This window comes from Gigantopelta aegis, chromosome 2 (genome assembly GCF_016097555.1).
Source record: "Gigantopelta aegis isolate Gae_Host chromosome 2, Gae_host_genome, whole genome shotgun sequence".
Taxonomy (NCBI): Eukaryota; Metazoa; Mollusca; class Gastropoda; order Neomphalida; family Peltospiridae; genus Gigantopelta; species Gigantopelta aegis.
In genome coordinates, this window is record NC_054700.1 from 42,350,926 (window position 1) to 42,378,643 (window position 27,718).

General features: G+C 39.3%; 1 protein-coding gene across 1 annotated transcript in view; it reads right to left on the reverse strand.

Annotated features, from left to right (window-relative positions):
• LOC121385821 (DIS3-like exonuclease 1) overlaps positions 1 to 27,718 on the reverse strand; it is a 35,938-nt gene that overhangs the window by 3,300 nt on the left and 4,920 nt on the right. Inside the window, 18 exon segments of the mRNA XM_041516612.1 lie at positions 429 to 600; positions 2,249 to 2,391; positions 3,955 to 4,059; positions 11,018 to 11,167; positions 12,112 to 12,264; positions 13,415 to 13,510; positions 14,337 to 14,456; positions 14,458 to 14,494; positions 15,590 to 15,684; positions 16,155 to 16,257; positions 18,556 to 18,747; positions 20,695 to 20,843; positions 22,658 to 22,811; positions 23,491 to 23,603; positions 23,808 to 23,935; positions 25,865 to 26,022; positions 26,450 to 26,579; positions 27,364 to 27,505. Of these exon segments, the coding sequence (XP_041372546.1) occupies positions 429 to 600; positions 2,249 to 2,391; positions 3,955 to 4,059; positions 11,018 to 11,167; positions 12,112 to 12,264; positions 13,415 to 13,510; positions 14,337 to 14,456; positions 14,458 to 14,494; positions 15,590 to 15,684; positions 16,155 to 16,257; positions 18,556 to 18,747; positions 20,695 to 20,843; positions 22,658 to 22,811; positions 23,491 to 23,603; positions 23,808 to 23,935; positions 25,865 to 26,022; positions 26,450 to 26,579; positions 27,364 to 27,505 (2,340 nt within the window).

Here is a 27,718-nt window from a genome sequence, read left to right on the forward strand (position 1 = left end):
TATGGAATTTTGATTTACAGTGTTGGTTTTGAGGAATTTTGATTTACAGTGTTGGTTTTGAGGAATTTTGATTTACAGAGTGTAGTTTTGAGGAATTTTGATTTACAGAGTGTGTGGTTTTGAGGAATTTTGATTTACAGAGTGTCTAGTTTTGAGGAATTTTGATTTACAGTGTTGGTTTTCAGGAATTTTGATTTACAGTGTTGGTTTTGAGGAATTTTGATTTACAGTGTTGGTTTTGAGGAATTTTGATTTACAGAGTGTCTAGTTTTGAGGAAATTTGATTTACAGAGTGTGAGGTTTTGAGGAAATTTGATTTACAGAGTGTCTGGTTTTGAGGAAATTTTGGTTCACAGTGAGTCCGGTTTTGAGAGAATATCAATTTACATCAGATTTGTTTTTCAGTGGCTTCACCGTTCAATACTCACTGTGATATGATCAAACAAGGAGTAGGACTGCGAACCGTACTGGCAGGAGACTGTGATGTCACGATCAGTTCTGTCCAGCTGTCCGGTCGTCCACTCAGGAGTACATCTGTCCAGTAAGAAGACGACAAGACCTTCCTTGTCTCTCAGGTACACCGGACCTTTGATACCATATCTGGAACATAACCACTGTATGTTATATCACGATATATGGCATTTCTTCATGTCGTGTGTGAATTAGTAATTAATATGTGAAATATCTGTCATGAGCAAACACGAAAACAGTCAATGTAAAGGTATGTAATATAAAACATAGGATTATTGTTGTATTAGAGCGTTTTTTTCATAGATTTATTATCGTACCTAGAATATAACCATTATAAGTTATATCACAATATAGGGCATTTCCAGAGATACCATTTTAACCAAAACATTAATGAAATGGGGTGCTGTCAAGTTTCTTCATGTAGTGTGAGTATCTGTGATTAATATGTAAAATATTTGTTCTCAGCGAACTCGAAAATGGTTGATGCAAAGATATTTAATGTCAAACATAAATTATTATTGTTGTATTAGGGCGTTTTCATTAAAGATAAAATACTGCGCCTGGAACATAACCATGTCTCAATTAGCAATAAATAGAGGAGTCAGATAGAGAGTAGTCTTGTACAGTCTGTACTATTTTCATAATTATTATAATTAGATATTATTATGAATATTACAATTTAGCATTTACTTTTGTTTAACAACACCATTAGAACACATTGATTTAATCTTCATTGGCTATTAGATGCCAAACATTTGGTAATTTCTGACTCGGACAGGACCGCTACATCCGGGTACGCCACCTTCGGGAACGATTGACTACTGTCACCTCCACAGCTGCAGCAATACCAGGTTTGCGCAGGATATCCGACCAGACCGTACGGAACCGCCTACGTGAGGTAGGAATTCGTGCCAGACGTCCAGTTCGAGGTGTCATCTTAACACCACAACACCGTCGACTCCGACTGCAGTGGTGCCAGATTCATCGACAATGGCCTCAACTGCGATGGAGACAGGTGTGGTTCAGTGACGAGTCCCGATTTCTGCTCCGACGTCATGATGGAAGATGTCGCGTGTATAGGCGTCGTGGTGAACGTTATGCGGCAAACTGCGTGCAGGAAGTGGACAGATTCGGCTGGGGTAGTGTCATGGTGTGGGCAGCCATCTCACACACTGGCAGAACTGACCTGGTCCACGTGCAGGGCAACCTGAATGCACAGGGCTACATTGACCAGATCCTCCGGCCACACATCGTTCCAGTTATGGCCAACGCCAACGCAGTGTTCCAACATGACAACGCCAGGCCTCACACAGCACGTCTCACAACGGCTTTCCTACAGAACAACAACATTAATGTCCTTCCTTGGCCATCGATATCACCGGATTTGAACCCAATTGAGCATCTATGGGACGAGTTGGACCGACGCCTCCGACAGCGACAACCACAGCCCCAGACCCTGCCCGAGCTGGCAGCAGCCTTGCAGGCCGAGTGGGCCACCATCCCCCGGGACGTCATCCGTACTCTGGTTGCTTCAATGGGCAGGCGGTGCCAGGCAGTTGTCAACACACGCGGAGGCCACACCCGGTATTGACTCCAGATGACCTTGACCTTGGTGGTGTGTCCTATCACTTACTCACAATGGACTAGAGTGAATTGTGAACAATCCTGCAACATTTGGTAATTATCGGACTCACCATTCAATAATTAAATCAATTCTCCAAATGTTACTACAATGTGGTTTTGCGTTTCTTCTTTTGAAGAGTATATTATAATGTACCTTGGAATATAGACTAGCATCCCATTGGTTCTGAGCTGAAAGATGACAGCATCCACAACACAAGTTTCATCATCTGGAGACTTGTCACGGAAAAACAGAGACTGGAACAGCTCCTGAGAGTCGCGCTGTGCATTCTGAGCAGCCTAACAGTACAACAACAACAACCAGTTAAAACTGAGATAAATGAAACAGAACAAAACTTTGATCATGTCTTCTTTTCATGAATACTTAGGCTTTAAAAATGAAAAAAAATTGTATTTCCCAGAACATGATGAAAATTATATGTAGGGTAGGTCAGCGCTTTTTGTTTTTACTACATTTTTACTCTTATTCATATATTATTAATAAATTATTAGAAAAAAGAACTTTAAAAACATTTTAGGGTCAGGTTCCTGAAAACACACAATTCATTTTTAGACCTCAGGCTGATCTTAAACTTACTGATTATCCCCTCTATTCTGACCGACATTGATTATTCCCTCTGTTCTGACTGACATTGATTATCCCCTCTATTCTGATTTACATTGATTATCCCCAATGAAACAACTGACAATCTCTCCTTCTTTCTCCTCCACTCTAAGGGTCTGGATGTCTATTCTTTGTTTCTGTTATACTTCCCAAATGTTTTTATCGGTAGTTTAAATACACATTTAAAAATGTTTTAAAGTGACAGACCCAAGTTTTTAAACACTATGTCATATTTTTTACTATTGGAGCCCTTTTTGATAATAAAAATCAGATATTACTTAGATTTTATTGTTTAGATTATGAATTTCTGTGCCTCCGAAGTGTTTCTGGTTATCCTGGTGTTTCTATTACCATGAAATACACTTTTTACATTTAAAAAAATACCAGGGCTTCTTGATTATGGTAGCCCCACTTCCATGGCTAGTGATATTCAATGTTGGGCTAGTAAATAACTACTATTGTCATGCCTGACAGGGCTTCTAGATTATGGTAGCCCCACTTCCATGGCTAGTAATATTCAATGTTGGGCTAGTAAATAACTACTGTTGTCATGCCTGACGGGGCTTCTAGATTATGGTAGCTCCACTCCCGTGGCTAGTAATATTCAATGTTGGGCTAGTAAATAACTACTGTTGCCATGCCCGATGGCTAGTAAAAAAAAAAAAAATCAAATTTTGCAGTTGTCTATGTTGTAAATATAAATATCCTGCCCCCCAGCCTCCAAAGTTAGTGTTTTTTAAATCTATATCTGATTTTTACTATTATTTAATAAAATTGTATTAACTTAAAAAGTCTAGTAGGGCTAGTGAATTTGAATCATGGCTAGTAAATTTGTTAAATCACTGATCTCATGGCTAGTAGATTTTATAAAAATTCTAGAAGCCCTAAAAATACACCTCTGAGAAGTAACAGTTATGGAGACGAGATTTAGTCTATTTTTAGACGGTATATCGCCATTTCAACATCACACTCTTATTTCATTTTATTCAAATGTGTTTATAGATTAACCAAACTTGGTGTCCATTTTACGGGTTGAAACAAGGTCTGCAACTTTAAGAAATGGTTGATATAATGTTGATTAGGACTGGGATGTGGAGATGGACAGCAAAAATAGTTGAAAGATAGGTGGAGTTGTCAGACCAGGAAGAAATGAGATGGAATTCAAAGGAGAGAAAGAAAAGGGGGCAATGGGATAAAAAATTAAAAAGTTGATTAGAAGACAATAAATGCCCAATTACCCGATGTTTGATATTGATGTGGTTGCTTAACTCATGTACTTCCTTGTTGTTAGGTAGTCCAGTCAGCTCATCAATCTGCATAGCAGCCAACAACTGTCGATGCACCTATAAACAAAACTATTTTCGTATTAAACATATTGGATACTGGGTGTAATTATATAACACAGGATAATAACAATACCTGTAACTACCATTAGGAGTAATTGTAAAGGGTGACACCTCTTTTCAAATAATTTTAGTACTACAGTACTTAGAATATAGTTATCTTCCTTTATAACTAAGTACCGAAAATATTTGATAGTTGAATTAAGTATATGAGGTAATTCAATAAATACATTTGATAACATTCACAATTCACAAGATTTGTTCAAAATGTTCATGAGCATAAAAAAAGTCAGGGACAGGAATGCTTTTAAAACAAACAAAAATGTTGATGAAAGTATTATTTACAAAATAAACATTTTTAATGTGTGCTTTGGGTGGGTGGGTGGAGCAGGTACCAAAACAATGGAGAAAACTTGAGTGTTTTCTCTTTTATAGATACATTACCTGTCCTCAAACAAGTGCACCTCCCCCCCACGCAAGTGGTCTGGTCCAAACATCCCAACAGCCAATGGGATGGCCTAAATTCTTCTACTGCATACTGCTCTCTAGTTCCGGTCACATGACTGTAACTTCCTTCTTTTTCCCTGAGCACATCGCACGGAGAACAGGAAGCGGGGAGGCCCGGGCGGGATGAATCTTGAGGACAGGTAATGTATCTATAAAAGAGAAAACACTCAAGTTTTCTCCATTTCTATAGACATTACCTGTCCTCAAACAAGTGCAGCATTCAACAGATGGTGGTGGGTGCCGAGATCCGTAGATGCTTGTGAAAACTCCCCAACCGGAAACAGGCTGACTAGTGGAAGAATAAGGCCAACCTTGGTAAGCCCTCATCCTAGGGATGCCCGTCACAGACCAATGCAGGTGATGTTAGTAACAACAACCAGAATGGTGGCATCCGTCAGCAGTGGCAGGTACGGCTCCTAGAACACATGGACCAGGAGGCGGAAGCCACATCTCATGCTGGTTCTGACAGGGTGGGAAGACGTAGCCACCAGGGATGCAGGTGTTAGGTAACCCTCACGTATTGAAGTGTTATAGTTTTTCAATAACAAGCGACAACCTAATGAGGTGCATCCGTCAGAACATTGAACAAAACAAGACCCCCCGAGTGTTTTCTGTCTAGTACCCCAAAGATCTGTTAGTCCAATAACGACAACCAATAACCACTGCAGTGCAGGGTAAAGGTTATCGAGACAAAAGTTCCGGCACCAGTACGTGAACTGTGCAAAAGAACAAAAGTCTAAGCAATCCTCATCTGTCGATTCGATGGACATCTCGGTATGCAGCCCAGAATCAGACAGACATCAACGGCGACGAGGACGGCTTGTATTCAACAGAGTCTGTGCAGCAACAACCGGACCCAGATGATGGAACCCCTCAACGTCTTCTGTGGAGACATCCCTCAGATAATAGTTGGCGAAGATGGAGTCCGTAGCCCAGAACCAACCAGTGATAATGTGCTGAATGGGTGTGTTGCAGTGCAGGGACATCGTGGCAGCCAAGGCACGGAGTTCATGCGGATTAGAAGCAGACGGAGCAGGTAAACCCTCCTTCTGATAGGCGGTCAGGATAGAAGACCGGATCCAGGTGGCCACCGTGTTCTTGGTAAGATCCCTCAACCGACTCTGGTTACAGGAAAGGAAAAGTCTTTTGCGATGTTGTCGAAAAGATCTGGTCCTCTCGATGTACTGGTGCAGGGCTCTGACAGGGCACAACGCCAAGTCCTCAATGTCCGCCGGACCAACGATAGAGGAGAGGGCCTGCACAACATACGAATGAGGCGCTTGGTCTGGTAACTGATTCTTTGCAACAAAGTTCATGAGTAACCCCAAGTTGACTGCACGCCGATCTCGGTGAAAACGTACCAAGTCTACATCAAGAGCATGGAGTTCTGAGACACGGACAGCCGTGGCAAAACCGAGTAAAAACACCATCTTCCGCGTCAAGTCTTGCAGGGAAGAGGATTCGATCGGCTTATAAGGTGCGGTCGATAACGCTCGTAACACCAGATTCAGGTCCCATCTTGGTGGCCGAAACCGGTATACTTGATCTTCAAGGCGAAACCCTTTGATCATCTTATGGATCTCAGGAATACCCGATAACTTCGTTCCAGTAGTGACATCACGAACAGTAGCGATGACCGAAACGTACCCAGCGATGGTAGACCCCTTCAATCGTAAAGTGGTCCGCAGATACAGCAAAAAACCCAGCAAGACGAGGTATTTGAATCGTCTGAGGGTTGAGGTTTTTTTGCCGGACACACCATCGGTGAAGACAAAGCCATCTGACGTTGTAAGCCGCAGTAGTAGATGATCTGTGCGCTTTCAAAATGGCCGCCGTAGACTGTGAAGAAAAACCTTTCTTCCTCAAACTCTTGGAGATACAGTCCACGCGTGCAATTGGACAACTGCGGATGTGGATGGTATAGTCTTGACGTGGGATGCAGCAACAGATGATCCCAGTCTGGCAGCGATAAAGGATGTGGATCGGCAAGACGTATTAGATCTGGATACCACATCCTGGATGGCCACATCGGAGCAATGAGTAACAGGCGACAATGGTACAGCTGAAACCTCTGAAGCACCCTTGGAAGGAGGATTGGTGGAGGAAAAGCGTATGCGTCCATCTGTTCCCAGCTTATGGCCAATGCGTCGAGATCCAGAGCTTCGGGATCTGGCACCGGAGACACGTAAACCCTCAGCTGATGGTTGAATCGTGTGGCGAAAGGATCTATGTTTGATGTGCAAAGTCTGTCGCACACCCATCGAAACGCTTCGGGATGGAGCATCCATTCCGTCGGATGTGGAGACAACGGCCGAGACAGTGTGTCGACTAGTACATTGGAAACCCCTGGAATATGGCGAGCCCGAAGTTACAACGGAATCTCGTCAACCAGCTTGTAGAGACGATAAGTCAACTACAGCAGACTGCTGGAGTGGGTTCCGCCCCGACGGTTGATATAAGCCACTGCGGTGGTACTGTCTGTGGCTACCATGAGAGAGGCGCCTGACGGCATCTCTTGCCAATGAAGGATGACGTAACTGCCAACATCTCCAACAGGCTGATGTGTAGATCGGCTTCATCTGTAAACCACAGCCACCAACAGGGACTGGACTGCAAGGCGACTGGTAACCAGATCAGCAAATCTGCGTTATTATACTGAATGCATGGATTCAGAAACAGACTGAATACCGCGACCTCTAAGCGTCAAATGTTGCGCCAACGTCAAAATTACTCTTGCAATGATACATCATGAAACAGTAATAGTGATTCAGGAATCAAGACATCGGAAACAGCGACCCCGTGATACAGGCAAGAGCCAAGACAGCGTAGCAACTCGCTACGCTACATGCCCGATATACCTGGAAGTGAAGCAACGCAAAACAACAACCGGCTAAAATCCACGGTCGTCACACCACCCGGTGCGAAACAGCAGCAGAGACCATCTAGACAGCATCGGTCACGAACTCTGGCGGTAACAACAGTGAACGTCAGTGAGTTGATAAGCCGCAATGATCCCTGTACCACGCGATGGCAACTGGATAACTTCCGGAACCAGCGGAAGTAGCGACTGTCTTGCATCGCCACCGGATATAGAGAACGATCTGCCGAATGTCGCTGAACCTTCCTCGAACATCGGTGCACGGGATCTCAACACAAGTGACCGGACCAGTAGACTGTCTTCGTCACCAACCCGGAACGCTTGTAACGTCGAACCCCTTCACGGCAAAGAGACATATGTAGACCACAGGTCTGCCAAGATTACTGGCTTGTGCTGAAAGTCGAGAATGGATCGCTTCAGGCAAGTCGGTTGACGATAGTGTGCAATCGTAGTGCACATTGACGTCACGGAAGATATAAGGTAGACCAACATCAAAGTCGACGGCTGGAACAAGGCATATCCTCTGGCATCCTGCACATGAGGAGTTATGGTCGCCATGTACATGTACGCTGAACTGAAGCCATTGACAGGACGTGCCAATCTAAGTTCCAGGAAGACGTCTGGTCCCGCCGGAAACAGCGTCATCCAAAGCCGGCGCCACACCGTTGAAGGATAGATCGAAGACGGGAGACAATCAGTCACAGCCATGTGGGTCACTGCGTCCGGATCTTCTATAACGGAAGGTGCCGACGCATCATCTGGAAAATCAGTCAGTACCCTGGCACAGGCACTTCGATCCAATGTACTGGCTGCAATCGGAAACACGGACCGTGGACGGTCCCGTCAGGAGCCGGTGTAAACCCTGAACGCCGAATCAGCTGCCGACTGGTGTGGACTCCTCTTTCGTCTGGTCCCGCCGGAAACAGCGTCATCCAAAGCCGGCGCCACACCGTTGAAGGATAGGTTGAAGCCGGGAGACAATCAGTCACAGCCATGTGGGCCACTGCGTCCGGATCTTCTATAACGGAAGGTGCCGACGCATCATCTGGAAATCAGTCAGTAACCTGGCACAGGCACTTCGATCCAATGTACTGGCTGCAATCAGAAACACGGACCGTGGACGGTCCCGTCAGGAGCCGGTGTAACCCTGGACGCTGCACCACTTCGATCGATCACGGGACGAGGTACCGAACGGTGAGCCGATGACGCAGCAATCTTCCAGTTCGTTACAGGGCTCCGTCTGCTTGCTGGAACAACGATCCGCAAGGGCCGGTTACTGGTAGCCGTGTAAACCGACGGGGGCCTGTGGCAGCCAACGATCAAATGCCGACATCTGCCGGTGGAACCTCCGTGGCGATCATCGAAACCGGACCCTTCTTGGCTGAAACAGGTGGATGGGCCAGCGGTGGTAGCATATCAGATATGACAGCCAGACAATCCCTCAGTGACAGGTGGTCCGCCGCATCCAGATCTTCCAGCACCGCAAGAACTGATACATCATCAGAAAGTCACGTAGCACCCGTGAACAAGCCAGTCGCTCTGGTCATGGCCCGATGGAGATACCGGAGAACCGGACCGTGGGCGGTCCCCCGCGGATGACCACATCGTCGTTGGATGTGGCAAGGACGGCAACATGTCGTAGACAGCCGCCAAGCAATCCCTCATAGGCATATGGTCCGCCGAGTCGGGTTCTTCAATGACAGATGCCGCAGGCGCTTCATCACCAAGTCTCGTAGAACTCGAGCACAGGTCAATCGATGTACCGTAATGGAATCCGCCGGTTAACCGGACCGTAGATGGTCCCGTCTAGCCCTCGGAGGCCTTGGAAGCCATATCAATTGAAGGTTGGCGCTGACGATCTGTGGAACCCGTAGGGAGCCATACAGGTCATGTGGAACGGCTACGGTCCCGGCTCCGATGCGCCGAAGAGGACTTCCCCGCCGAAGATCGGTGAGCCTTGGAATCCGTGGAGCGTCTATCTGAATGAACCGGCTTCTTAGAGGGCTGCGTAGAGACCGCAGGCCTGTCATCCGAAGTCTTAGGTATCGGTGGAGCTGAAGAAGCCGCACCCCCTGAAGAGGGGACTGGAACCGGACCTGACCCCGAACCCGCCGGTTTGGGTAAGGTCGCCATTGACGCCATTGTTTCTTCCAGCATGGTCGGTAGAATTGAACGTAACACTTCCACCACGGAGTCAGCAATCGAAGGCGAAGATTCCACCTTCTTGGTCCTCGCTGACACCACCTTCAGGTAAGCCGCGAACTCGACATCAGACAAGCCCGCACAAAGGTCGCATCTAGAAGTGAGGCCACACAACACGACAACCTGGACATAAGTCGTGTGGGTCGCCGCCGGCACTAACTTCTTGCAGCGTAACACGCTCGAACTAGTCGCCTGAACATTATCAGATATGATAATAGTAATTTTTCAATCTGTGAAAAGAAAGAAAAACCAACCATAACACAAATACAAAGTCGGTAAATAAAGACGCCATTTTGCAAATGGCGTCCGACACGACAACGGGCGATATAACAACATTTCATGTAATTAACACTTGGCAAGTCAAGCGAAATACGCGAAAGACATACGAAAGCTAACGAAAATTAAGGTGAAAAACATTTCACCCAAACACAAAGCCAGTCAACACAGACGCCATTTTGCAAATGGCGTCCGACACGACAACCGGCAAAATAAACAACATTTCATGTAATTAAACGCTTGGAAAGTCAAGCGAAATACGCGAAAAGAACATACGAAAGCTAATGAAAACGAAGGTGAAAAACATTTCACCCAAACACGAATACAAAACCAAAGGTCTTATAAAAAAGTTGACTCCAACAGAGCCAAGCAAAAGGACGTCCAGACCCTTTAGCGAAGAGAAAAAGAAGGAAGTTACAGTCATGTGACCGGAACTAGAGAGCAGTATGCAGTAGAAGAATTTAGGCCATCCCATTGGCTGTTGGGATGTTCGGACCAGACCACTTGCGTGGGGGGGGAGGTGCACTTGTTTGAGGACAGGTAATGTCTATAGAAAGGGTACATCCTGTACAGTCTGAAAATGTTGATAATTTTGAACGACCCCCTAAAATACATAGGTGATAACTATACTTAAAGGGACAAACCCTAGTTTTCAAACACTAAGGCATATTTCTCACTATTAGAGCCGTTTATGATCACTGAAATCAAACATTACTTATATTTATTGTTTAGAGTATCAATTTCCATACAACCGAAGTGTTTCTGGTCATCCTGGTGTTTCTAATACCACAAAATGCATTTTTCATACTTTTAAAAATGCATGTTCATCTGAGAAGTAACGGTTATTGAGTCACATTTTAGTCCATTTTTAAGGGTTTTTCAACGTCACAGACTCTTGTTTCACTCTGTTGTATCCAAATTTGTTACAGGTTTGTAAATTAACCAAACTTAGTGTCCATTTTTACGGGTTGAAACTAGGGTTTAGGTAAAAAATATGCCCAAGTGTTTAAAAACTAGGGTTTGTACCTTTAAAAATATATTAATAAATACATTAAATATTAGTGACAATGATTCAAGGGAAATATGTCTACTTACAATGATGTCTGCGTATCGTCTGATGGGCGACGTGAAATGTGTGTACAAGTCGAGAGCGAGACCGTAGTGGAAGAACTGGTCTCTGGAAAGGGAGCCCGTAGAGAAGTATGCTGCGTTGGACATCGCTTGAGTCGCGAGAGATCGCAGTAACTGGAACAAGAGTGACTTAATTTTGTTAAAGCTGTAATCTCACCTCACAATGTTATAATATCACTTACTAATGCAAAATAGAAACATAACTACAGTTTTAATAAACTCACAATTTCTTCTCCATGTTATAACATCACTTACTAATGCAAAATACAAACACAACTACAGTTTTAATAAACTCACAATTTCTTCTCCATGTTATAACATCAGTTACCAATGCAAAATACAAACACAACTACAGTTTTAATAAACTCACAATTTCTTCTCCATGTTATAACATCATTTACCAATGCAAAATACAAACACAACTACAGTTTTAATAAACTCACAATTTCTTCTCCATGTTATAACATCATTTATCAATGCAAAATACAAACACAACTACAGTTTTAATAAACTGACAATCTGGCCATACCATGTTATAATATCACTAACTAATGCAAAATAAAAACAAAACTACAATTTTAATAAATTCACAATCTTTCCTCACCATGTTACAACATCATTTGCTAATGTAAAATACAAATACAACTACAATTTCACCTCACCATCATTTTGTATTTTACTCTGACATAAATTTGATATTAACTGGTGAGCCATTTATTATCCTCTGTAAATCACATAGGCTATAATGGGTGAAAACATGTTAAAATAGCTCAGTAACATCATTAACTAAAAAAACACACAAATATAATGACAATTTTAATAAACTCACAATATGACCTCACCATTTTATAAAGTCATTCGCTTCACATTGACATAGATTTTGATATTATCCTCTTTATATCACGTAGGCTATACTGGATGAAAACAATACTGGCTCCCTATAGTCTCTTTAATAAGTGACAGATAATAATCACTGTGTACTTACCACTAAGAACAATTAACATGCTGACACCCTTACAAACTGAATAGACTTGCTGGACACAAAATAAAACTATTACCTTGTTGACCACGCTGTCCGTGGGATCGACACACTGGTCAAGCGACTTGGCCAGCGCTCTGTTGGATGTCACATCGATTGAATAACCTCGAGCTGCAGCGCAGTTGATCAGGTTAGAGAAATGATCTTCACGTGGCAACGGATGATGTCGTAACTGAAAAATATAAATGTGGGAAAAAAAATAATTCAATATGAATGTGAAAACAAGTAAAATTAAATGCAGAAATCTTTCAAATTGACAGCTTTCTCGTTTCATTTGTGTTGAGTGCGTCGTTAAATAAAACATTTCCTTCCTTCCTTTCTCATTTCATGGTATAATACTTAATATAACATAACCTATCACCAAGTGCATTTCTCCCTATACCCATAGGCTGATCGGAACATCCTAACAATCAAGAAATATGTATAATCTCCCACTGAGTTTAGACTACCTACTTTCAGTCATCCTTTCTTCCAGAGCCATCAGTGGAATATGAATGATTGTTTTAATGATTCTAATAACATGCTATTTTACTAAATTTTGTTACCGTGGCCCAATTTTTTAAAGATTATAAATGAAATCCAATATATGCTATTGTATTTTTTCTTGCATATTTGTTATAGTTATGTATATAGTTATTATTTGTTTCTTGAAATAAGAATTCCACAGAATTAAATATCTCACCTACCATAAACCTTTTTGGTGTACAGTCACGAACATCCATAGATGCAACTCTATACCAAGTTTCATTGCCCTAGGACTTATAGTTTGTGAGAAACTGATCTAAATGTGAAACTTTAAAGGGACAGACCCTAGTTTTTAAACACTACAGCATGTTTTTCACTATTAGAGCTGTTTATTATCATTGAATTCAAACATTACTTATATTTTATTCTTTAGATTATCCATTTCCATAGAACCGAAGTGTTTCTGGTCATCCTGGTGTCTGCAGTACCAAAATTACATTTTTCATAATTTTAAAAATACATGTGTGTCTGAGAAGTAGCGGTATATTGATTCAAGTTCTAGTCTATTTTTAAGGATATTTCCTGTTTTAATGTCACAGGTTTGTAAATTAACTAAACTTAGTGTCCATTCTTTACAGGTTAAAACTAGGGTCTGAGCCTTTAACATTAAACTTTAATGTAAAAGTAATGCAAAAGTTAACACCTTTGGTGCTGCTGATGTCATAAAAACAATACCTACCGGTATATCTTGTCTTTCCACTTCATAAAGGCGAGACTAAAAACTCATTAAACTGTTTCCGAGTAAACATTAAGGACCACTGCAAGGTTGCCCAATAAGTGAAGGTGAAGCTACTCACCAGTGCATGGTTGGGGAAGGTCTCCACAATCTTCCTGGCCACCCAGTGATTGGCGAAGATCATACATTCCGCAATAGTGTCATGGATCTCCATATGCTGTAATAATAATGTTGAAATGATGCAAATCACAAAACAAAATGACACTTCCATTGCAATCAGTGGACATAAATGTGAAAACTTAACATTGAGCTAAACACTAACATATTTTAATTAAAAATTATAATTATTAAACAAAACAAAAACATTTTAACAAGTATTGTGATGAACATACAAAGGTGCAACTACAAACCAAGTTTCATTGGTCTAGGTGTTACAATTTATGACTAAATTTAGCTAAAAATGTAAATATAAAGTTGGAGTTAAAGACAACAGTTAACACCAATACCACCATCACCAAAAAATAAAAACCCATAATAGTTCTTAAATGACATAATTTCGGTAAACAATGTAATCATCTTCCTTGATCTTAGTTCTGTGTATTCGTTATGTTGGACATGATCGATCCCCGTCGGTGGAACCATTAGGCTATTTCTTGTTCCAGCCAGTGCTCCACAACTGGTGTAACAAAGGCTGTGGTATGTACTATCCTGTATGTAGGATGGTGCATATAAAAGATCCCTTACTGCTAATCGAAAAGAGTAACCCATGAAGTGGCAACAGCGGGTTTCCTCTCTCAATATCTGCGTGGTCCTTAACCATATGTTTCATGCCATATAACCTTAAATAAAATGTGTTGAGTGCGTCATTAAATAAAACTTTTTCTGTCTTCCTTTGTTATCTTGAAAGTAATTGTCAGATTTCACATTATTTGATGATGGATAATTAAAAAAATATGACTCATTTTCACTTTTGGCTACATAGAGGTAAGAGAAAAATCTTTGCAATGTATTTTTGTGTAAAAAAGAAATCTTGATCAACATACATCCTTTGGAGTGAGATCCTCTATCTGATTCTTGTCATCCATCTCCACAGTAACCTCAGAACTCTCCAACTCCAGGGCTCCACTGGCTACCCGTCTTGACTTCAGTCCTCGGGCTATCTCCCATCAGTTTACACACTGACCACCGCAGATCAGCCACTCTGTTCAAGTGAAAAATTAAACGTTCAAATTTGTCTGGTTTTATGATACCACAATATTGATTAATTATTCTCTCATCCTCAGGTATATAGGACAGAGCTACCCCATGAAAGAAAGCTATGTAAGAAATTTCTATCTTACATGGGATATCACACGCTTGCATTTAACATGACGTCGTTGGTAATATATGACGTCATGTTAATGTGAGATGGTGATGTGAGGTCATCAGACAGTTTTAAATTAATGTTTTCTTATTAAAACCTTCATTTTAAAAGCTATCTTGTTAATTTGTACTGTTAAATTTTATTTACACATGATAGTGTAGTTTATGGTAAAATGGTCAAATAAAAAAGTTATTTGTTCAACCATCTTTATGTGTTCGTGTAAAATAATGGTTTATTTACTGAATGGATGAGAGAAAAAGACTCCATCATATGTGGTCATGTGGGATAGAAAAAGTACTCACTCGGTGGTGAAAATTTCGACCATGGGACTCGGCAAGCCTTGTCCCAGGTCAAAATTTCCACCACCTCAGGTGTACTTTTTCTATCCCACATGACCACATATGATGGAGTCTTATAATCATCACTATTGGATGTCAAACATTTGATAATTCTTACATATATCAGTTTTAGAGGAAACCTGCTACATTTTTACATTAGCAATAAGGGATCTTCTATATGGACTTTTCCAGACATGACAGCACATACCACAACCTTTGATATACTAGTTGTGAATTAGGACTGGAAAACACCCAATCAGAGAATAGATTCACTGAGGGGATTTGATCCTACGACTAAAGCATTTTAAGCGAATGCTCTACCAACTGAGCTAGATCCCAGTTTCTCTCAGTTATGGCCCTTGAATAAATTTGCATGAAAGTCAAACTTGATCTGGCCATAAATCTGTCAAAAATGGGTAAATGCTTGTAAACTCAAACTTAATCTATAACTATACATGATAAAGCTATGTACAAAAAAATAAAAAAGAGTGGAAAATTATATGTAAGACAGACAGACAGAAAGACAGTGGCAAACCCTATAGTCGCCTCGATTGTCCGGGAAGGGGATTAATAAACTATCACCATGGTAACATACCTCTGTTGTTGTTTATCTGTTGAGAGATTCGCCAGCTCTGGAATGTTGGAGATCACCTCTGTATCAGACATCCCGTCATGGATCGCTTGAGCAAGCTGCCAGTGAAAGGGTTAAACAACAGAATCACATAACAACAATAACAAACGTCACTTGACTTTCTAACTATGACTTTTTATATACCAGTTGTGAGGCACTGGATGGAAAATCTGAACATGGGTCCACCAAGGTCTTTTGATCCTACGACGAAAGGACCTCAGGTAAAAACTCTACCGACCGAGCTAGATCATGTCCCCTGACAAATAAACAGATGTGGTGTCCAATTATACAAGTGTAAGCCAGATAAAATGAATATTGTCAACAAATGAGAAGAGTTAGATATCTGGCACTTGTGTTTTTAAAACTTTAAGAATCTGAACTCATATTAAACTGCATGTACTTGAATCTACACTCTACGTCTGAGCATTCAGTCACACTTTACTGTTAAAGTACAAGTATTAGCAGATTTGTTTAATGAAACAATGTACATAATTATCTAGACAATAGACTAACAGTGTGCAGGACTTGCCTCATAATATAATTTGTACTGAGACCTGATCACTGAACGTTTGTACTGAACTTGTAGAACCTCGTAATTGGGTGATATCTCCCATATCACACTGACGGCATATCTGAAACAAACAAATTTAATATAAGTAACTGGGTGATAACTCTCATATCACACTGACGGCATATCTGAAACAAAAAAATATAATATAAGTAACTGGGTGATAACTCCCATATCACACTGACGGCATATCTGAAACAAACAAATATAATATAAGTAACTGGGTGATATCTCCCATATCCCACTGAAGACATATCTGAAACAAACAAATATAATATAAGTAACTGGGTGATAACTCCCATATCACACTGAAGGCATATCTGAAACAAACAAATATAATATAAGTAACTGGGTGATAACTCCCATATCACACTGACGGCATATCTGAAACAAACAAATATAATAGAAGTAACTGGGTGATAACTCCCATATCACACTGACTGCATATCTGAAACAAACAAATATAATAGAAGTAACTGGGTGATAACTCCCATATCACACTGAAGGCATATCTGAAACAAACAAATATAATATAAGTAACTGAGTGATAACTCCCATATCACACTGACGGTATATCTGAAACAAACAAATATAAGTAACTGGGTGATAACTCCCATATCACACTGAAGGCATATCTGAAACAAACAAATATAATATAAGTAACTGAGTGATAACTCCCATATCACACTGACGGTATATCTGAAACAAACAAATATAATACAAGTAACTGGGTGATAACTCCCATATCACACTGACTGCATATCTGAAACAAACAAATATAATACAAGTAACTGGGTGATAACTCCCATATCCCACTGACGGCATATCTGAAACAAAGAAATATAATATAAGTAACTGGGTGATAACTCCCATATCACACTGAAGGCATATCTGAAACAAACAACTATAATACAAGTAACTGAGTGATAACTCCCATATCACACTGAAGGCATATCTGAAACAAACAAATATAATATAAGTAACTGGGTGATAACTCCCATACCACACTGACTGCATATCTGAAACAAACAAATATAATACAAGTAACTGGGTGATAACTCCCATACCACACTGACTGCATATCTGAAACAAACAAATATAATAGAAGTAACTGGGTGATAACTCCCATATCCCACTGATGGCATATCTGAAACAAACAAATATAATATAAGTAACTGGGTGATAACTCCCATATCACACTGAAGGCATATCTGAAACAAACAACTATAATACAAGTAAATGAGTGATAACTCCCATATCACACTGAAGGCATATCTGAAACAAACAAATAATTATAATATAAGTAACTGGGTGATAACTCCCATACCACACTGACTGCATATCGAAACAAATAAATGTAATATAAGTAACTGGGTGATAACTCCAGTATCACATTGACGGTATATCTGAAACAAACAAATAAAATTTCAGACTGTGAAATTCCAAGATTTTTTGCTTAAGCATCCATATTATACCAGTATTACTAATTACAAATTAACAAACAATTTTTTAATTATCTATGATGAAAAAATTGCAGACACTAGTTTTAACCCGTAAAACATGGGCACTAAGTTTGGTTAATCTACACACCTGTAACACATTATGATAAAGTTACAACATAGTAAAACAAAAATCTGTGAAGCTAAAATGGGGAAATATCTCCACACCTGTAACACATTATGATAAAGTTACAACATAGTAAAACTAGAGTCTATGACACTAAAATGGTGAAATATCTCCACACCTGTAACACATTATGATAAAGTTACTACATAGTAAAACAAGAGTCTATGACACTAAAATGGGGAAATATCTCCACACCTGTAACACATTATGATAAAGTTACTACATAGTAAAACAAGAGTCTATGACACTAAAATGGTGAAATATCTCCACACCTGTAACACATTATGATAAAGTTACAACATAGTAAAACAAGAGTCTATGACACTAAAATGGTGAAATATCTCCACACCTGTAATACATTATGATAAAGTTACTACATAGTAAGACAAAGAGTCTGTGAAGCTAAAATAGGGAAATACTCTTAAAAAGTAGACTGGAACTAGTCTTCAAAATCGTTACTTCTCTGAGACATGTGTTTTTAAAAACTATGAAAAATGCATTCTGTGGTATTAGAAACACCACGATGACCACAAATGCTTCAGATGTACGGTAATGAACAGGCTAAACAATACAATCTAAAGTAATGTTTAATTTCAGTTATCAAAAATGGCTCTAATGGTAAAAACTAGGTCTCAGTGTTTAAAAACTAGGATCTGTCACTTTAATATATCAATGTGCTCTAGTGATATCGTTAAATAAAACAAACTTTAACTTTACGAGAGACCAACTACCCCACCTGTCGACTCCACTGACGAGAGAACACAGATTGGCACTGAGCACGGCTGGAAGCATGTCGTATCTGCGGTCGGCGAGGTACACAGACGTAGCCCGCGATCTCGCCTCCATGTCTGACAGCGATCCTGGCTTCACGAAGTGAGTCACGTCAGCTATGTGAACTCCAAGTTCATAATTACCATTGGGAAGCTTCCTGAAATTAATGACACAGGAATGCAATACCAATTTAAAAATAAAAGCTGAAAAGATCTTTTAAAAGCTAAAAAAAACTAAACTATACTTAAATAAAGGTGTCGTTTATTTTTTTTTATATAAACTTCAATCTATTATATGGAGAAGGGTGGCTGAAAACTGACATCTCAAGTTATAACAATTATATATTGTGGCCCCTAAATATAGAAGAAAATATATTTGTAATTCTTTGAAATTAGAAATGATACAATGTTTATCCTTTTTTTTCTTCTTCAAGAAGTAATATATTTTAACTGAGACAGAGAATACTACATAAGTGTATGTTGCAAAATGACTTGCTTCAAAATGCATTCAACAAGCAAAAGCATGTTTTAAAGCCGCACACCCTAGTTCCATCCAGCGAAAATAAATTATAATTTGGTTAATCTACAAACCTGTAACACACTTAAATCACGTTTTTATCAAATGGAGTGAAAAAGCAGGTTTTATATCGATAAATACCATGGGAATCCCCATGTCCCAATTGCTTGAAATAATTTCGAAAGTTAGTACTCTGATGTCACTGGTAGATGTTGCTCGAAGCACAACAATGCCTACGTCACGACAAATTTCACAGACTTGGGGTGCGTTCCTTTCACCTCTCCTAGACATGTTCCAACTGTTCTGTTCTGGTTGTATCCCCTCTCCAGATATCGTAAGACTTAGCAAAATTATTGGTTTTAAGGGTTTGTAACGTTTTGTATTGAGACACTTACTTGTCTGAACTTTATTGTTACTGAAAATTTTCACGAACTGTGAAGAAATATCTCACAAATGAACAACAAGCAAACGACAACAAATCGGATGTTGATTGCGCGAACCGTGCACGAGAAAACAAACCGAACCAAAATGATAACGGTCACATGGTATACCAATGTCTGTGACGTTTACACAGGAAGATTCCCTCTAAAAATAGATTGGACCTCGCTTGCTTAACGGTTTTTTCTCGAGTGCGCACTGCATTTTAAGAAATACAAAAAATGCATTTGGTGGTTTTACAAACATCAGGATTACCAGGATTACCAAAAAGCACTTCAGGTGAATGGAAATGTGTATTCTAAATAATAAAATGTAAGTAAAGTGCAATTTTATTTGTGAAAAAATGGGTTTAATAGCGAAAAACAACGCCATAATGGTTAACAACTAGCCGTAACTAGGGCGTGTCCCTTTAAAGATGGCCAAGGATATTTGCCAAACATAATTGTTTATATTATGAAATAATAAAAAAAAACCCCTGTCAACAGTGTTTTTCAATATGGAAAATATCAACCAATTCTATGTTAATTGTTATTTGTCTAGGTTCTGGCAAGACAAATACCAATTAACTACACGAGGTTGATATTATACATATTAAAAACATGAGTAGTGAATTCTATTTATCCTATATCACTTTTAAAATCACAATTCTAAAGTTGCCGCCATCAGTAATATATGTAATGTCATCACGATTAGCACAAATATAGTTCAACATCAACCATTTTAACTAAATCATATCAAAACATTACATTCTAATAAACAAATGACCCATTAACAGCAAACATTTTTTTAGCTGGGATAATAATGCAAATTATTACCCATGTGGTTAAAAAATATCTTGGTACATATCAAAGTGACGCAAAGTGAGACATTATACACCGAAACAGGAACGTCAACCAAACGAGTCGAGTGATATAAATTAAGATTGATTATGGATAATAAATAAGATATTAAACGAGCTACCATTTCATATCATGTTTATGTCCCTCGAGAAATCACTTTCATTGTAACTTGCAAAAGCTTGTGACAACTGAAAATGATTTCACTCGGGACATAAACATGATACGAAATAGAAGCTCGTTTAATATCCTATAAATACCAAATGAGTTTTGACATGGACATTATGAGTAAGTTATAGGATAAAGGGAATTACCTGACAGACAGGGTGTCGTCAACATCCTCACATCCTTTAGGGTCGATACTGAAGATGAGGTGGGAATCTCTCAAATCACAACGAGAACAGATTTCTTCGTCGGCCATATGCCAGGGATTGTCAGGTGTGTCTGCTGGTAGTTCCTTCAGCTTAAAAAAACCCAATAACATTCTATTAATAATGTAAATATATGTTGGATTTAATAACACTAGATTTTTGAGAACTCAACTATATATGCTTCTGTCTGTCCATTAATTTCTCACTATTCATGCTAGACAATATCTTTGTGTTTTATCTATTGTCCATCAGCTTTTATCTCTATTCTATGTTTATATCCTTCTTTCTACCAGCTCTCTCTTCTCCCCGTCTGCTTCTTTTTCACACACACACACACACACACACACAATCCTCTCTCTCTCTCTCCCCCCCTTTACCCCTTCTCTCTCCCTCTGTCTCCAACTATCTGTGTCTCATTCACTCTATTTCTCACTCTCTAACCCCATCTCTCCCCTCCTCTGTATCTGTTTCTCTCTCTCTAATGCCATCTCTCCCCTCCTCTGTATCTGTTTCTCTCTCTCTAACCCCATCTCTCCCCTCCTCTGTATCTGTTTCTCTCTCTCTAACCCCATCTCTCCCCTCCTCTGTATCTGTTTCTCTCTCTCTCTAACCCCATCACTCCTCTCCTCTGTATCTGTTTCTCTCTCTCTAACCCCATCTCTCCCCTCCTCTGCATCTGTTTCTCTCTCTCTCTAACCCCATCTCTCCTCTCCTCTGTATCTGTTTCTCTCTCTCTAACCCCATCTCTCCCGTCCTCTGTATCTGTTTCTCTCTCTCTAACCCCATCTCTCCCCTCCACTCTTTCTCCCCATCTCTGTATCTGTTTCTCACTCTCTAACCCCCATCTCTCCCCTCCCCTCTTTCTCCTCTCCTCTGTATCTGTTTCTCACTCTCTAACCCCATCTCTCGCCTCCCCTCTTTCTCCCCTCCTCTGTATCTGTTTCTCACTCTCTAACCCCATCTCTCCACTCCCCTCTTTCTCCCCTCCTCTGTATCTGTTTCTCACTCTCTAACCCCATCTCTCCCCTCCCCTCTTTCTCCCCTCCTCTGTATCTGTTTCTCACTCTCTAACCCTATCTCTCCCCTCCTCTGTATCTGTTTCTCACTCTCTAACCCCATCTCTCCCCTCCCCTCTTTCTCCCCTCCTCTGTATATGTTTCTCACTCTTTAACCCCATCTCTCCCCTCCCCTTTCTCCCCTCCTCTGTATCTGTTTCTCTCTCTCTAACCCCATCTCTCCCCTCCTCTCTTTCTCCCCTCCTATGTATCTGTCTGTCTGTCTCTTTCTCTCTCTCTCTCTCTCACACACACACACACACAAACACACACACTCACTCACTCTCTCTCACACACACACACACACACACACACACACACACAGGTGTATACTACCAAATCAAAATCCCATAGATGACAATAGTAACATGTGGCTAAAACTCCTACCTGCAGCATATCAATCGACATAAACACCACGGATATAAATACTACCACCCCTCACCCTTAAAGTTAGGGTTCAAGCTGCTTATTTCTGAGATAACGGGTAGTTAGGTACCCCATACATGCACAAGCTACTTTACACAGTGGTACTAGATGAAATAAAATTGCATTCATTTTTTGCCCAGATAAAACTAATTGTTTTTACAACCAACACACTCACAGGACAAATCACATGACTTGTGGTGTTCACTTCTCTATCAAAAGTTGGGTGCACCTCAAACTTTGACCCAGCTGGAAGTTATTTGGTTTAGTACTACCTATATACAGACAGAGAGATGGACAAACACACACCCACACACACACACACACACACCCACACAGAGACACACACACACAAACACACTCACCCACACAGAGACACACACACACACACACATACACACACATACACACACACACTGGCCACTGACCTGGCCATCAGTAAAAGGAGGGACACTGATGTCATTCTCAACCAGTAAAGCAGCTATCTCTGTCTCCAGGTCACCAATCTTACCGAGACTGCGGACAAAGTGTCCGTTTGGATACTGGGAATCCACTCCCCACGAGTCAATTCGCACAATAAACCTGTGGATGAACAAACAGCAAGATTCACTATAAATCAACTATGCATAGTTCTCATCCATGGCCCAGCTATTCAAAGCATAGTTCAATTAACCCAGGGTTGGTCTGATGTTTTCATTTTAATTATTTTTGAACAAATACAAAATCAACTTCAGATTTGGTTGTATATGGATATCTTTGGTTATTCGAAATCAAGTTTCAACAATATTTTTTCAATTAAATATATATAATTTATATTGATTCAGTTGTTAGTTTTGAAAATTTCTTTTAAGCACTGGCTAACCTAACTAATGTTTGAATAACCAGCCCCATATTTATTATGATGAGGTCAAATAAATTAGTTGCTGACAAAATTCTAAAAGTAATAAAATGGATCTCCAACTATTAGGGACCGATTAACAATAACAACGACATGAGATATGCTTGGTAGGTATCTCCATTGTAAAATTAAATTATAAAATACATTTTTATTTTTCACTGAGCAGATGTCTTTTCATTAAATATTATAAGTATTACTACTTTATTTACTTCTTAAATAAAAAATAAAAAATTGCACATAAAAATAGAACACTTCCATTTCTTTTGACGTTAATCCAAAATAAAGCTACTGATAAATAACACCATTTGTGGAGACTGGGACAGACTATTTGCAGACACAAATTAGTTTTTTAGAACAACGTACCTTTGATCTCGAAGACTTTCCACCTGTCGTGTGCTGATGCGTATTTTCGGAGTCCGGTAATCCCAGGGAATAACAATAACCTTGCCTGCCAGGTTGGTATTCATCTGACTTCCCTGGTGGAAATAAAAAAAAGAAGCAAAGAAAATCACATAAAAAAACACTCAAAAAACAACAATTGTCTGGTTTCAATTATCAAAAATGGCACTAATAGTGAAAAATATGCCTTAATGTTAAACAACTAAGGCATGTCACTTTAATATAATACTTATTTGAGTTAACTAACAAACAATGATAAAATATATCCAGTGTTCGGGTACCTGGTCGGCTGCGAAGGAGACAACGTAGTCTCTCCAGTTCCTCTGTAGAATTCCAACCACGACTCCTGTCGGCATCACCTTCACTCCAACATCTTCCTCATGGCTGACAGCATCTTCGGATTTTACTCCTAATGCAAACGTAAATTAATTGTCTAATATTCAAGGTAAAGTAATTATCATGTAATCAAATTTAAGCCCTTTAAGCCGTATTTGACAAATGTTTAAGAAAGTTACTATTCCTCACAGAAGCTGTGGCTTGTGCCCCAAGTATTACAGTAAATGCAACTGATAACTTCCACTAAACCACACTAAAAATGCACCAGCCTCGAATGAGTAATTATCATAACTCATATAATCAAATTTGGCCCTTTAAACTGTGTTCTCCAAATGTTTAGGAAAGTCACTAGTCCTCACAGAAGCTTTTGCATGTGATCATGTATTATAGTAAACACAACTGATCATTTCCGCAAGCCCAGACCAAAAATTGAATAGCCAAGACTGAGGGCTAGTGGATTTGTTGAATATTGCTCTAAGCTTGCAGACCACCATTCACTTGTCACTAATCACTAGTCCTCACCAAAGTTTTGGCTTGTGCCCTATGTATTATAGTAAACACAATTTTTTTAATTATTTTTTTTTTTATCACACTCCTTCGAATTCCATCTCCTTTCTTCCCGATCTGGCAACTCCTCCTATCATTCACTTGTTTAAGCAAGTCACTAGTCCTCACAAAAGCTTTGGCTTGTGTCCTATGTATTATAGTAAACACAACTGATAACTTTCACTAGCCCATACTAAACTTTCACAAGATGCGACCAAGCATTAGTGGATTTGTCGATCACTGCTTTAAGTCTGCCAACCGGCATTCACTTGTGCATGCATTTCATTGAGGATTCAATATCAGTATAATTACAAAATTTCTGCTGTTATACGATTTACTCTATTCTGAATGGATGACGTCAAAGAAAAACTTAATGTTATCCTTCAATAAATCTCAGAAAATGACGTCATTACGCCAGCTGGGATGTCATTACATAAAACAGGTAATGGAAAGGACGTTAGAAACTGATTTATGGGTATTTTAACCAAATATTTTAGAAGAGGGTGAGGGGCTAAACTGTGGTTAGCAAAGTTTATGCTTCCTCAGAAAAAAAGTATTGAAAAAAAAAAGGAGAAAATTTGCTGGATCAAGCGGAGGTTTCAACCACCGGAACCCACCCTCTGCATGCCCTCCTGTGTTTGTAATTATATAAGAACTGTTTGTCATTTCTTAATGAATTTATCGATGTACAGTTGTTACAAAATGCATAAAATTGCATAACGTAATGAAGCGATTTTAAACTAAAAACCTCCGAAAATTACATCATTCTATCAAATGGGACGTCATTACATAAAACAAATAATGGGAAGAATTGATTGATGAATTATGTGTAGTTTTAACTAAATAAATTGTGTGTAGTTTTAACTAAATAAATTGTGTGTAGTTTTAACTAAATAAATTGTGCTGTTTGTAATTATAAGCATTGTTTGTCATTTTGTTGTGAATTTATTGATGTATAGCAGTCACATCTGTAGTATAAAATCGCTTCGCTACGCTATGCGATTTTATACAATTTGTGACTGTTACACATCGATAAATTCGGAGAAAATGACAAACAATTCTTATATACATTTTCCAATACAAAGAGAAACCAATACATTAACATAAAATGTCACAATTTTAATTGTATCTTCATACTGACAAAGGAATGGCTGCTCTTTTAATAAATAAAAAAATAAAAAATTCAAGGACTTTCCAAAAGTTTAACAGATTTTTCCTGGGTGAACATTTTTAAAGCACTTTCCAGGATTTTCCAGGATACGTGTGAATCTTGAGGATATGTTATGGAGATTTTCCATATGTTTTATATTTTCCACCAAAGATTCTTAAGAAAACCACTGTTTATGCCTACAATGAGACAGCAATGAAGTGACTGATGGTGCATGATAAACATGTTTTACAATCAGTGTAAATGTTTATTTATTTGTAAGATATTCGATTAGTTTTCTAAAACTACCAGAGGTGTCTTCTTCTTGCTTGATGTCCATGGACCGGCCCCTCCACTGACTGCGAGGTAAGACTTCTACAACCACCAAGTCTCCGTGAACCGCGCGGTTACGTGATGACTGACCAGAGATCAACACATCAGAATCGGTCTCGTCTTTTAGGTCACTTCTGTCGACAAAAATTAAATAAACACACTTAAATAAGAATTCTGCTGAATAATAAATGAAGTGCCTACCATAAACTTATTTTGTTTTGCTGACAGTTGCATCCACAGATGTTCATCTCAATGCAAGTTTTAAAATATAAAAAAACTTAAAAACAAAATAGTTAAATAAATTAAATAAAAAAAATTTTTTATTAAAGTAATACCTATATCTTGCCTTTTTACTTTGCAAAGCAAAACAAAAATTAATAAAACACAAACATAAATAATAACATACATTAAAAAAAAACATTCTAGTAATTAATGTAAGTATAAACAATAAAACAAAATCATTTAAAAAAAACCAAAACAACTACCGGGTACCACACACAAAAAACATCAACAGATTTCTGTATGTACAAACACTGAGAAGACTAACACCATTGTACCCACTCTGATCTCTTCACGAAGGCCTCCATCATGGCGCTGTGTTTATTCACATTCAGAGTTCCGCGGATAAACCGGCCGGACTTAACACCTGCTTCCAACACATCCACTGGTAAATACCCGGCATAGTCTCGCTCTGAAAAGACAAAAACTAAATAACTGATGATTTGGTACACTATTGTTGTGTTCTCACTGAAAGTGATTAAAACAGATATATTCTGCTGCCTTCATTAGAAGTCATGAATATCATATTTCCCAATTCACAAGTTGTCAAGAGGATTTTCTGTCTGTCTTCACAACTCATGAAAAAATGTCGGAACAAGCACGTATCATTCAAGCAATTATGATTTGGGGTGTGTGAGATTGGGGTGATAGTGCAGATTATCTCTACTTGATGAAGTTGGTTCACAATTTGGAACTTGTGAATTCACGATATTCACAAGCGCCAAATGAATGCAACATAAATCACATTCACTTTGTGAATATTAGTAATCCAATCAGGCCATTGACATGTATTATTGTTAACTTTATCAAGATTACAAATACCGGGTATGCATATGAACACTGAACATGTGTTTTCATTAAAAAATATTACAACATTCACACAGCAAATAATTTATGCATTTTCACTAAACCAATGTCAAAACAGATAGTGTATCGTTTTAACAAAATACCCTGGTTTGCATTAAACAGTTCATGGTACTCTTGTTAACTTTTGTTTTACTTTCAAAATTGCTTGAAACAATGCAAAAAAAATTCAAAGCAAATAACTCTGTTTTCACAACAGACTTCAAAATGACCCAACTTAAAATTCAGTTAAAACAATACATCTTAGCTGCACCACCATTGAGGAAAATCACAATGCAACAAAGGTCTGCTACCATATTGCCAAAAAACACATTATAAAGCTTTACACCTACCTTTATTTTTTGTCTTAAGAGCTGCAGATAGCGAATCGTAAAGATCTATGATACCAGTCAAGGTCGACCAAAAGCTATTCAGGTAATCCTTCATGGGCATCACAAACACATTCAGTGTCTTGTTGCTGTACTCTTTAACAGCCTGAAACAGATACAACAGACCCATGGGCCTAAACAGTCACCCAAATAAATTGTTGACCCCCACCTACCACAATCATGGAGTACATAAAACCCATTTTCGAGGGATGGTGGAGTGGTGGTGGTGGTGTGTGTGTATGTGTGTCAGAATGACCAAAAACATGTTTTGTTTCTCAATCACGGTTTCTGCCAGAGGGTAACATGGGTATGGTGCTAT